We start from the raw sequence: 13,278 nt of genomic DNA on the forward strand, positions 1-13,278 counted from the left end.
TGTTTGCGCTTGGCGCTCTCTTCTGTATTGGCTGCCTGTAGCAGAACGACCCCATTCCGGCTGTTCCCGGCACCGGGGTCGTTTTGTTCCTCCCTCCTCCCCCGTCAGCCTCGCAGAGGAGGTCACTGGCTTATTTTTCAGCACACGTGAGATTCCACCTTATCGAACGAACCCAGCGAGATCCGAGGCGGTGACCTTTAACAGATGACGCTTTGACTGCAGCCTCAACCTGCTGCCGGGGATGCACCACCAGACTACGGAGTGGGCTTCCATGGCCACCTCAAGGGCTTTCGTGTTGACCTGCTCCAAACTGCTGTTGCTTTGGCCCCCACGACAGAGCGTGGAAGAACATCAATATGGTTTTGCGGTGCACATTTGCCTTGCTCTGCTGGATCCTCTTGCTTCCCGTTTTCCCCTTCTGTTGGACACGCCTTGCACAATAAAAGGATTTGTGTCCTCAGGACAGGGGACAGTCCAGCATCCAGGTGAGCGAGGCTGTGGCTCGAACTCCTTTTTTCCACCCAGCAGCCTTCAGGCGGCTCCTTTCAAACAGTTGAATCCATCACAGCTGAGTTGCTCTGAAGGTTTTTGGTTTAATGATTGCCAGGCGGCCCCGCGGCTTCGTACTCTTCTGCTGGGTTCCAGGAGATCCGAAAACTCACCGACCATGTCAGGCACGATGCTGGGAAGGATGCTAATTGGAACCGTCGGGGCTGTGGGGGGAGGCGGGCAAGCTTCGGCTGCAGCACGGGAGGCAGGGTGGGAATGGGCTTTCAGACTGTAATTAAAGCCGCGAGCTCTCCGCGGGCAATCGCTTTCCAGGTCACGCGTCTTTTTCCGGCCCTTTCGCATGCTGCAAACAGATTGCACTGTCTTCCAATGGCTTTTTGTCTGGTTTTGTCCCTGTTACCGACTTAACCGGGGTCATTCCCACCCATATCATCGCCAAAGCCCAGCGCTCTTGCTCTCCAAGTGAGATTCGCATCTGCTGATGCTTGGAGTCACCATGGGTTTCTCCTAACGAGTATAGTTGGTCAAAGAGCACCTCAGTTGGACTAGAGGATCGTAGTAGGTGCCTTCCAACAAAAATATTCTATTCCATTCGTGCCTTTATTTATGTTTCTCACAGCGCCTCTAAGCAGGTCATGAGGATCATGGAAGTGACTTGGGTTAACCTGTGTTTCTGCTGCTGGGTATCCATGTGGATGTTGGGTGAGTGACCTCTTGTGATCACCTACTGTAGGCTGCCAACAATTGCCGCCTTTTCTTAAGTATCGAGAGAAGATTTAATGGTTTCGGAGAAGCTTCTGCTCATTTTGTTGCGAGAAACTCAAGTATTGAACCACCATCCCTAGAGGTGTTCAAGGCCAGGTTGGACGGGCCTTGGAGCCACCTGGTCTAGCAGAAGGTGTCCCTGCCTATGGCAGGGAGTTGAAACTAGATGGTCTTTAAGGTCCCTTTCAACCTAAACCATTCTATGGTTCTGGATGGGGTTCGTGGTTGGTGTTAGCTCCTCTGGCCAGGGATCTGGAGAAGTTTGTAGAATCATAGAACCACCAAAGGGTTTGGGTAGGAAGGGACCTTTAAAGGCCATCTAGTCCAACCCTGTGCCATGAGCAGGGACATCTTCCACTAGACCAGGTTGCTTGGAGCCCTGTCCAACCTGGCCTGGACTGTTTCCAGGGATGGGGCACTGCCCAACAGGGAGCCAGCGATGCCCTCAGTCAACCAGAACACGACAGACATCTTTTCAGGACATTCCTCTTCTCCAGCTGTCATCTCTCAGCGTCCCCTTCTCATCTGGATATTTGATTTTCCCCCAGCTGGGAGACTGTCTCATTCAACTTCTTTTGGCTTCAGTTTTCTTTCCCCCTCGCCGGTGCGGCAGGTGCTGGGGTGCCAGCCATGCCGGGTCTCACCCCACCTGATTGGGTGGGGTTTGCACCAGATGAAACTTTTAATGTGATGCAGTTGCGAGACTCATCTTCTGAATTCGACGGGTGTCACGGGCTCCTTAACTAATTCCCATTCGTTCACCGTGCTCTGGCCCTGGGCAAGTGAGTGCAACCAAAGTGATAACGATTGGACGGGCCTTGGAGCCACCTGGTCTAGCAGAAGGTGTCCCTGCCTATGGCAGGGAGTTGAAACTAGATGGTCTTTAAGGTCCCTTTCAACCTAAACCATTCTATGGTTCTGGATGGGGTTCGTGGTTGGTGTTAGCTCCTCTGGCCAGGGATCTGGAGAAGTTTGTAGAATCATAGAACCACCAAAGGGTTTGGGTAGGAAGGGACCTTTAAAGGCCATCTAGTCCAACCCTGTGCCATGAGCAGGGACATCTTCCACTAGACCAGGTTGCTTGGAGCCCTGTCCAACCTGGCCTGGACTGTTTCCAGGGATGGGGCACTGCCCAACAGGGAGCCAGCGATGCCCTCAGTCAACCAGAACACGACAGACATCTTTTCAGGACATTCCTCTTCTCCAGCTGTCATCTCTCAGCGTCCCCTTCTCATCTGGATATTTGATTTTCCCCCAGCTGGGAGACTGTCTCATTCAACTTCTTTTGGCTTCAGTTTTCTTTCCCCCTCGCCGGTGCGGCAGGCGCTGGGGTGCCGGCCATGCCGGGTCTCACCCCACCTGGTTGGGTGGGGTTTGCACCAGATGAAACTTTTAATGTGATGCAGTTGCGAGACTCATCTTCTGAATTCGACGGGCGTCATGGGCTCCTTAATTAATTCCCATTCGTTCACCGTGCTCTGGCCCTGGGCAAGTGAGTGCAACCAAAGTGATAACGATGACATCCAAGCTCTTGGGTGATGAATCATCTGAAAAAGAACCGGGATATTTGGAGACGTCTGTGAGCGGAAAATGCATTTCCAGCATAAAAGCTAACTGCATCTCAAGAGTTGGGGAAAAGGAGGCTGAGGGGAGACCTTATCACCCTCTACAACTACCTGAAAGGAGGGGGTAGAGAGGTGGGGGCTGACCTCTTCTCCCTGGTGACAAGTGATAGGACGAGAGGAAATAGGTTCAAGTTATGTCAGTCAAGGTTTAGATGGGATATTAGGAAACATTTTTTCATGGAAAGGGTTATTAAACATTGGAAGAGGCTGCCCAGGGAAGGGGTGGATTCACCATCCCTGGAGGTGTTTAAAAAAAGGGCAGAAGTGGTAACCTGAGGACATGGTTTAGAGGTGGTTTTGTCAGGTTAGGTTGACGGTTGGACTTGATGATCTTAAAGGTCCCTTCCAACCTCAGCCATTCTTCTATGATTTAACTTCCCCTTCCTCATACCATTCTCAAATATTTGCGAGAAGAATGTTCATATCTCGCATTTCTTGCTCTAAGCCAGGGTGGAAGATGAAATCGGGGACGAAGCGCTCCGTCCTGTTTCTTTTTAATATCCTCTCCTTGAATTCTCCGAAACAGGACCCCGGATTAGACGGATATTTGTCTCACGCAGCCAAGCGCTTACGTAGATCGTCAGACCCAAAATACAGTTTACATAACTGCAAAGAAAACCATCTTTTGACTTTTATTGGAAGCAGTGGCTGTAATTAAGAGTATGAAGCCTTGCAGGCCAGTGATTAGAGCGGAGGATTAGGCGCTGGGATTTCATTTCTATTCCTGGCTTTGCCATCGAGCTGTGCTATTTCCGTCGTCACTTTCCCTGATTTTAAAAATAAAAGCCATCCCGCTCTCCGCGCCGCTGCGAAATGGCGCCACTTCCTATTCTAAGGGGGAGGGGAGGGAAATGCTTGGGTTTGGTTTGTTGGTTGTTTGGGGTTTTTTTTAATTTATTAAATGTTTACTGTTCTGCCAGAGGTTCCCATGCCAACGCTGCCAGAAGCAAACTCGGGTCTATGCTGGAGCTTTTGCAATCCACAGTTTAGGGAATTCATGGAAAATCACCTTCGAGGTGTCCTCCAGCCCAGCGGGGAGAAGGTCTCTGCCGAGAGAGGGGGCTCCGGGGTTGGTGTCGGTGCTCCTCCTCCCGATGCTTTTGAGGTTTTCTGCCTCGAGATCATCGAGTTCCAACCCCCCTGCCATAGGCAGAGACACCTCCCACTAGACCACGTTGCCCGAGGCCACGTCCAGCCTGGCCTTGAAGTCACCTTTGTCAAGTCTGCAGACAAGCTGCTGTGCCTGAGGGCAGGGCTGATGTTCAGAGGGACCTGGACAGGCTGGAGGAAGGAGGACGGGCTGATGAGAACCTCCTGAAGCTCAGCAAGGCCAGATGTAGCAGCCAGGATGGATTAACCTTCTCTGGGCGCTGGCTTGCAGGGTACCAGCCCTGCTGAGGACCCACAGGTCCTAGGCAGCTCTATGCTAAACACAGATGAGCAGCAAGGGAGGCTGGTAGCATCCTGAGCTGTAGGACCAGGCCCATAGCCTGGTCCGTAGATGAAGGGAAGCAATTATTCTTCACTAGACCACAGCTGGGCAACTGCATGTAGTTTTGGGCTCTCCGGGTCAAGAAAAACTTGATCAACTTGAGCGAGTCCAGTGGAGAGCCACCAGGGTGGTCAGGGCCTGGAGCACATGACGCGTGAGAAGAAGATGAGGGAGTTGGGCTGACTTAGCCCAGAGAAGAGAAGGTTTTTGGGGAGATCTCAGGGCACCTTTCAATACCAAAGCAGCACTGGCGTAGCAGAACCAGTCAGCCTTTTGGTTAGAGCAGGTTTTGCTTTTTCTTGCTTTTTTTGCGATCACCTTTGTGCCAATTTCCGGGGTAGGATTTTACCCATCAGGACTTCTGGCACGTGATTCGGTCCCCGCAGACCCACGGCTGTGCAAGCCCTCAATGCCATCTCCCTCCTCCGCTTCCAAAACGAATTCGGGTTGAGCTTTCTGGATTATCTCCCTACCAGCAGAGTTCAGGAGTTGTTTAAGGCGCTCCTTCTGTAGAGTAGCAGTATTTTGGCAGACGCCAAGGACGGGCGGTTGTGGCAACGTGCCCGTGCCAGGGGGAAGAGCACCCGAGAGCTGTTTGTAGCCGCAGCTGATGGAGCCGTTGCTACGGAGATCTTGCCAAAAACCAACCTCTAATCAGCTCCTGGCGCTGGTGTGATGCCGAGCCCCGCCGGTTGGCGAAACAATAAATAGGTGTCAGCTTTGCCCGTAAAAAAGCTGCTTTCGGTCCCGCTGGGGACGGCGATTCACAGCAGTTGCGGGGTTTGTTATTTCCCCAAGACTTCTTCAAAGCCTTTTGTGCCGCCTGTTCCAATGCGGCGTTTATCCCCCACCGTGCTGTTTCCAACCTTCCCTCTCATCCCACCGCGTACCTGGAGGTGTGTTCCAGGCAGAGCTCTGACACTTGGATTCCTACCATATTTCCTCCTCCTCGGATGCCGCTACGAGGGGAAGGCTTTGAAGGACCAGATGTGGCTCGGAGTGCACCACCGACCTGTGCCAGGTTCCTGTCTGGCCTTGTTTCCCAGGTTGGACTTACCATCAAGATTTGGAAGGTGCTTTTACTTCCCCCCCAAAAAAAATCATCAGTGTTGTCTGTCTCTCTGTCCCCACCGCCATGGGGAGTGCTAGAGATGCTGGCTTCCAGCAGAGAAGGAGACAGGCTGCTCAGGCATCGGGAGGACCCTTCAATAGGAGAGAGGTATTTTAACGCGGGAAAGTGTGCATTTTGGTCAAATCGTGGAATGGTTTGGGTTGGAAAAGACATTTAAAGACCATCTAGTCCAACCCCCCTGCCGTGGGCAGGGATGTCTTCAACCAGACCAGGTTGCTCAGAGCCCCGTCCAACCTGGCCTTGAACACCTCCAGGAATGGGGCAGCCACAGCTCCTCGGGGCAACCTGCGCCAGGGGCTCACTGCCATCACACTCAAGAATTTCTTCTTATTATCTCATGTAAATCTCCCCTCTTTCAGCATCAAACTGTTCCCCCTGGTCCCGTGGCTCCCCTCCCTGATGCAGAGTCCCTCCCCAGATCTCCTGGAGCCCCTTTAGGCACTGGAAGGGGCTGTGAGGTCTGCGTGGAGCCTTCTCTTCTCCAGGCTGAACCCCCCCAACTCTCCCAGCCTGTCCTCCCAGCAGAGGGGCTCCAGCCCTCCCAGCATCTCGGTGGCCTCCTCTGGCCCCGCTCCACCAGGCCCACATCCTTCTTAGATTGGGGAGGTGCTTTTCTGCTACCAGGCCCCCAGGTACACGTGAGGCTCTTTCCTTTACCCTTTCTCCCCAGGTTTTTTCCATGAGTAGGGCAGATGACCGGGGGATCAATTTGTTTTCCATGTCACATGTGGTGTGACACATCCACCGTGCCCAGCATCACGCCGGCGGGAGAGATGGGGAGAGCCCAGAGAGAGCAGTGGTCTCCACACTCCCATCCAACTTCCGTTTCACAACCCGCTTCCCTCTTGAATCAAACAGGTTTCATTTCCCATCAGCAGCAATTATCCCCCTCTGCCCTAACTTCAGCATCCTCTGGCACATCTGGACCGTCTCCGCCGAGATTTCTACATGGAATTGACGCTTGAGCTAGTCCATCCCGCCGAACGCCCGTCGAGATGTGGGGAGAACAACGATTCGGACTAAAGTCCGTGGCCGGAAGCAGCACGATGGGAACCGAGGGGGGAATCTCCGCAGGGATCTGCTTGTTTCTCCAAGACAAGCTGAAATTAGGAGGGGGGAGGGGGTGTCATTAAAAGTCCCTGGCTGAGATTTCAGCATAAATGAAGAGCTGCTGGAAGCAGCAGGCGTGAAGCTCGCTGCGAGCCCGGGGCGGGCTTGCCAGCTAGTTAATATTTAGAGCAGCAGCATTTTTGGATTCCTGCTAGCCCGGCTTTCCATGGGCAGCCATGTAATGGGAGCGTTTGTCCCCTGCCCTTTGCCTGTCCCCCCCCAGTAAGATATCTTGAAGGTCCCTTCCAACCTAAACCATTCTATGATTCTGTAGTATCTTCTCAGGGTTTTGAAGCCAGCGCCTTCTGAATTCGTGCTTGACAAAAGGTCAGACAAACGGAGCCACTGGATTAAAAGGAAGAATTTTTTTATGCTGAGGATGGTGAGGCACTGGCCCAGGTTGCCCCGAGAAGCTGTGGCTGCCCCATTCCTGGAGGTGTTCAAGGCCAGGTTGGACGGGGCTTGGAGCAACCTGGTCTAGTGGAAGATGTCCCTGCCCATGGCAGGGGGTTGGACTAGATGGTTGTTAAAGGTCCATTCCAACCCAAACTATTCTATGATTAAGGTGCTTTCTGCAATACCTGTCCCGGACCAACGACTCAGAGCTGCTGCTTTTCATGCCTGTCAGCTAAAAGGAGATGGTGGAGAAGAGCTAACTTGTGCTCTTCCATGGGGTGACCCCGCTGTTGTGGGAATGAAGCAGTAGAAGGGTTCTGCTGGTGTGAATTTGCAGCCTGGCACAAATCTGACCTATGCTTGAACGTAGCACAACACACATGGGCATCAAGAGCAGGGTGGCTTTTGCTATTGGTCTTGCTGAAGTTGGTAGGATGGTCAAAGGTCCTTTAGCAGGGCTTTTCCAGGCCCCACACCAGTAAGGATTTCCCAAGATTAGACTGAAATGATGATTTGATGGGGCTAAAACAAGGCCCAAGCAAAGTCTGGGTAGCGATCTGTGACATTCTTCACATGCCGTATCATGCTCATGGGGCTTTCATGCCACAGCGGGTGGCACATTTGAGTCTAGATCACCAGGAGGACCATTGTCTGCAGAGACATCGTTCTGGTGATGCTGCTTGAAGGTCTACAAGCTTTCAGGTCTACAAGTCTTAAGACTTGCAAGCTTGAAGCTCTACAAGCTTGAAGGTCTACGAGCTTGAAGCCCCCATAACTCCTCCTTTCTGAAACCACGTAAATCTTTGCTTTTGTGGGTCTGAGGCCGATTGCCAAGGGTCCGCGTGGTTTGACAAGTTTCCACCTTCTGCAGCAGAAGGCACGTGGTATTTTTGCTCAGTTTGGATGGAAGCACTTGCTTCCCCAGATGGATTTGCTGCCTGTAGTTACGCTGTTTCCCAAATATGAGCCAACTCTCCCCAGTTTACCAGCCCCTAGCCTGGCGGGGAAGGAGGGCGACTCTTGAGCTACCGTTGGTTTTGTAGGCTGGGTGGATGTTGCAGCACTCCAACCTGCTCCAGGCAGCACCTTCAGCTTCTTGCAGGGGTCCCTCTCCACACCAGGCTCCAGGTTTCGGCAGGAAAACAGGTAAAGGAGACCAGTTTTATTTATTGGTGAGACCAAGGATTAAATCTTGGCTCTACAAGCCGAGGGTCAGCGTGTTGAGTCCAACTGGGATGGGGAGGTGCTCCTTGATCTGTCCCTCTTCCGCCACCTGGGGACACGGACCCTCGCTGCAGAAGAAATCCCCTCCCTCAACTGGTCCCAGGTGGGGTGGTGGCATCTTTGACCCTTGTCTCCCTCGAGACATCACAGCTTCAGGGAGAGGCACCTTCAGCAAATGTAAAATGACATGCTAATGTCCCAGCCTGTTGTCTCCGTGCTTTTGATGACCACACGCATGTCGTGGTCACCTTGATGCTACATCATTTCCACGGTTAGTGTGGCTTAGCCTTTAGGAGCTTCCTGACCATCATCACACTGAGCTTCCCCATTTCCAGGTAAGGTCTGGGCACGCTGTAATACCTTGGAGATGAGTATTTGTTCTGGAAAGCTTCTTTTAAATGCCCTCTCAGCCCCAAAATCTCCTCTGGAAGGTGAAGGGACCCTACCTGCCTGCTCTGTTCAACACGGGAGATGTGGAGACACCTGGTCCATCCTGACTATGGTTCCCAGTTGAGATGGAGCAGATCTCTGCATCTCAAACATCGGTAACCTTGAGACCCAGAACCAAACGCGGGTCTGCAAAATGTCTTCCAGGTACCGAAGATGGAACCAAACATCACAATTTGACGTCTGTGAACTTCAGCGTCCCTCAGCACCTTTGTCTTCCAGAACGGGTTGTCTGGTGAAAGCTTGTCACCGCTTCCCTGATTGTCTCCTGCTTGTGGCGGGGTATTTCTTTCCAGCGTGAGCCAGACCTCCAGTTTTAGGGACACAGGTCATCTAGCCAGGTCTTTTTTAAGTCTTGGCAGTCTATGTGCTGGGACCTCGTGGCATCTTTTTGTTCAGAACTTGCTAAAATCACCCCAAAAATAAGGAGCGGGCCCGTAGCGGTGACAGCGGCGGGGTGAGTTTTCATCTCCTGTAAGATGCAGAAGAGCAGAGGGGATGTCCCAGGTGTTAACGCTGCTGCCTTCATCCCGACCTTGAAGCTTCCACCTCGTGGAGCTGCACATGGAGGCGATCCTTGCCATCAATCTCGTTTGCAGCTTCACGGGTAAGAGCTGACCGCGACGCTAACGAAGCCAAGTCTGACTCATCAGTACCTGATTGAGGAGCGACGCCACCCTCAGCCTGCCGGCAGCAATTTTACTCCTGATCTGGCTCAGCTGGTGGGATGGATTTGAAGCTCTCCAGCCGATCTTGGTCTTGCCACTTTGCCTGGCGTTTTCGGACCATGCATGGGTTGTACGTCAGCGAGACCTGAGGTTTTAATCGATTTATCTCAAGTGGAGGAGGAGGCGGCAGCCCGAGGAGACTTTCTTTAAAGAATTACGAGGTGTTAATATACGTCAAGTCAGTGTGAGGATAGGAGAGCAAACCTTGTCGAGCTGTTTCATCCCACCAGCTTCCCGGGCTGTCCCTGCTCCTGGGCATGTTTTGGAGCTCCAGTTTCAAATTCCTACTGGGATAGAAAGCGCAGAAGGAGTTGCGTTAAGACAAGGGTTGTACCATGCCGTGTGCTGCACGAAATACCAAATTGGGAGCAGAATCTCCCTCCTGTAGGTATTTCATCCACCTTTTGAAGCCTGCTGTGAATAATCTCCGTTCACCCATGAGCTCACTCATCCCTCACCCACCGCGTCCAGCTGGCACGGCCGGAATTTGAAAAGCCACAAAACTCCGCTGTCGCTTCCACAGCCTTTGCTGTGTTTGGAAGAACCTTTGCTGTGTTTGGAAGAACCTTTGCACCAACTGGTTGGAAAGCGTCTGAGATTCCGGCAGCTGCCCCTTGGCCAAAGGAGCGGCCAACGTCGTTACTGGGAAGTTATGGTGGGCTCATTTCCTGGTAACTGGTTGGCCACATGCTGGTGGTGCTGCCGTGTGCTCCTCCGATCATGAGAGCACGAGAGGAGATGGGAGATTTGGGGAGTCTGCACCCGGAGGAGACTTCATCCCCATCTTGATCCCAGACTCCCGTTGCCTTGAGCAAGGAAGGTTTGCCCTGAGATGTGGGGAGACGTGGTGGGTGCCCTTATTTGCAAGTGTTTTGAAAAATATGAGGTCAGGGGGAACAGCTGAGCATCAGGTGAATTTTTTTATTATATTTTTTTTTGGAGGGGAAGGGGGTGCACAGCAGGGAACGAACTTCTGGAATTTGTTGTGGTGGGAAGCCATGGAGGTTGATATCGCTGCGCGTTCGGGAAGGGATTAAACAAATTCAAGACGACCGGTGCATAAACATCTCCGAAGTGGGGGCGTTGGAGGACATCTCCCTTCTGTCACCCCTAACACAGGGACTGGGTGCTGGGGGACACGAGGGCACGGACCGCAGGCAGCAACCGGAGTCGTGAGCTCTCCATCAGCAGCATTTCTTGCTGCCATGGTTTGAAGCAGAGTGCTGGGCCGGAGACACCATAGCTCTGATCCAGGAGGACATTCCTTATCTTGTAGATCTTTCCAAAAGGTCCATGACGTAGGGCAAACGGACAGATTTTGCGTCGGGAAGCTAAGGTGGTCCTGAAGTCTTTGGTTCCTGGGGAATCCTGGAGAAAAGGGGAGTCTCCATACAGCTCCAGTAGTACCAGGGATTTGCACGTAGTCCTTGAAGGTTCTCCAGGCCATGGCTGGGCAGGGATGCTACCACCAGAAAGGTCTTTCCCTTGGTTGGCTCCGATCACAAGAACTTGCCTGAAGGAGACCTTCCTTGAGGTCTTCTCCCAACATCCATTGCCTTTCTATTCCATAAATGTTAGATAAGGCTTCTTTCAGCAACGGGGCTCTTCGTTAGGAAGCTTCTTGAGCATTAATTCCCTTCCATGGAGGGCTTTCCCTGTTGGGGAGGAGATCCTGAAGCCACGGATCTGGGTACAGCACCGGGCGTCTTCCCTTGAGAAGACACTGGGCGTTGTGGAGGAGGAGGTGCACTCGTTCACGTGCACTCGAGAGGAAAAAGGGATTAAGCAATTGGACCCAGCCGTAATTTCAGGGCTCAGAAGTGTCATTAAAATTAGCTTTGACAGAAGCTTAATTTTATTGCCTCTTGCTCAAATAAAAATTTTGAGGTCTATCCTATTAAGAAGATTTGTTTCTTTTCGTTTTCTTCTTCTGAAACCCACATCTGATCTGAATCTTATTAACAAAAAGCATCTTAATGTGTACATGAGGGGGGGTTAATGCTGTTTCTTCGAAAACGGCTCAAAACAAAGTTATTTCTCCAGATGTTTGCTGTTACGTTCTGATGCGGAGCAAATGTCTAATCATGTGCTCGGTGCCGTCTGTTTTCCGAACGAGTCTGATTATTTGCATGTTCCCACAGTGAAGGACTGTTAAGGCAAAAAATAAAATAAAAAAAATTTTAAAAAAGACCTTTTCTGTGCTCATTGAGCAAATTTTCGCAACGAGCACAAACAATATTGGAAAGCGTTGCCCTTAGACAAGGACTCGTAAGTGGTCGCGTGCCTTGTTGGGAGGTGTTGGACACTCTTAGCGTGGATGCTAAGCTGTTGGGTGCGCACAAAGCCAAAGGGAACGTGGAGCGAGGGTGGGTTTGCTCTTCTAGGAGAGGCTTTAAGTCCAAAAAGCAGCGTGTAAATGCCATCCTGTACCTCCAGGTGCTTTTTTTCCATGTTTCTCCAACGAGCACGCTCAGGTAAGGTGTCTCTTGGAAGAGGTTTGGTAGCTGTTGGTGCTGGGACCTCCTCTGTCTTCTGGGAGTGAGGGCTCCGCGGGCTCAGATGTAACCGACTGCAAAGTGGTAGACGAAAATGTGGCAAAAAGGGCTTTTCTGGGGTTCGCTGCCTGTGTTGACTCTGACTTTGTGAGATGAGTGAGGAGCGAGAGCAATGCTCGAGGCATGAGGAATGCCTACACTTGGAAAGGACCATGGGTGGGACAAAGCCATGAGATGTTTATGATCTGTCCAGGCAGGTCTACAACCCTCTTTCACAAATAAGCAGAATTTCAGGGAGAATATGGTGTTTGCAGGGTTTGAAATGAAGTTGGAGACCACAGCCATGGAGAGCTTGGTCATCATCTGCTCAATGACTAATTAACAACTCAAAGCTTGATGCGAGGAGGTGGGATTAGGTCCCAAGTGCAGAGCCCAGATGGGTGGGGACCAGGGGCCCATCTCTGTGGATGCACCTTCATTAATCCTAAAAAGAAGCAGAGTTTAATAAGGGCACATGCGCATCGCAGTCACCGTTGGTAACTCCTTCTTCACTGTTACTGTATTGCAGTTCGTCGCCTTCCGGAGTGTTTGAGAAAGAATATGACATTTATCGGGATTACAGTGCGGAAGGTCAACTCCTCCACTACAGGTAGCCAAAATTTCCCTCCGGTATCGGGGCTGGGGTCTGCAACGTGGCCACCAACATGGTGGTGAGGTTGGGGGTGTGGGACAGCCCATCTGCTGCCAGCTGACCTGCGGGGATGGGGCAACGAGTAACACCGGTGTTTTCTTTGTGCTCTTCTGATCCTCCTCCCCATCCCCTTCCCTTCACATGCCGCGGTTTTCAGCTTTACTACCACCCTTAAATAAACCTTAAGATGTATTTTGATGGTTCTTTGGAGCAGGGACCATCCATCCCCTCCGTGCAGTGGTCCTCGTTTGGGTGGCTCCTCCCCATGACCAGAAATTGGGGTAGGACAGGAGGAGCACCAGGGCTGTCTGGTGATGGGGTCACACCTCAGGGTGACCTCCTGGTCTGTGGGGTTGCATTAGGCTCCAGCGTCATGCCAGGACTCATCCGGTGCTGGTGATGCACCCCAACGCCTGCCATCACGGTGGGGTGGTGGCTTGAACATCTCTCCACCCTGGAACCAGTTTCTGGGCTCTTTCCTAGGATTTTTGCATCGAATATGAGCAGATTTGTGCAGGTATGGATGGATTTAATCCATCACCGCAGCAAGCCAGGCTAATTTGGTGCGTTGCCTCTGTAGGGCCCTGGAGGTGGGAAAGCCTCCTGAGAAATGAACCGTCTCTTCCAGCTCAAAATGTCCCTCCTAGAGTTTGCACAAGCGGT

The 13,278-nt window shown here is 52.0% G+C and overlaps 1 protein-coding gene across 1 annotated transcript in view; it reads left to right on the forward strand.

The window, feature by feature from the left end:
• ARHGAP39 (Rho GTPase activating protein 39) overlaps window positions 1-13,278 on the forward strand; it is a gene marked incomplete at its 5' end in the record, with an annotated part of 60,235 nt that overhangs the window by 7,325 nt on the left and 39,632 nt on the right. Inside the window, 1 exon segment of the mRNA XM_009895474.1 lies at window positions 12,493-12,573. Coding sequence (XP_009893776.1) covers window positions 12,493-12,573 — 81 coding nt within the window.

The sequence above is a fragment of the Charadrius vociferus genome, unplaced genomic scaffold, assembly GCF_000708025.1.
Source record: "Charadrius vociferus isolate BGI_N301 unplaced genomic scaffold, ASM70802v2 scaffold901, whole genome shotgun sequence".
In the NCBI taxonomy this organism is placed as follows: Eukaryota; Metazoa; Chordata; class Aves; order Charadriiformes; family Charadriidae; genus Charadrius; species Charadrius vociferus.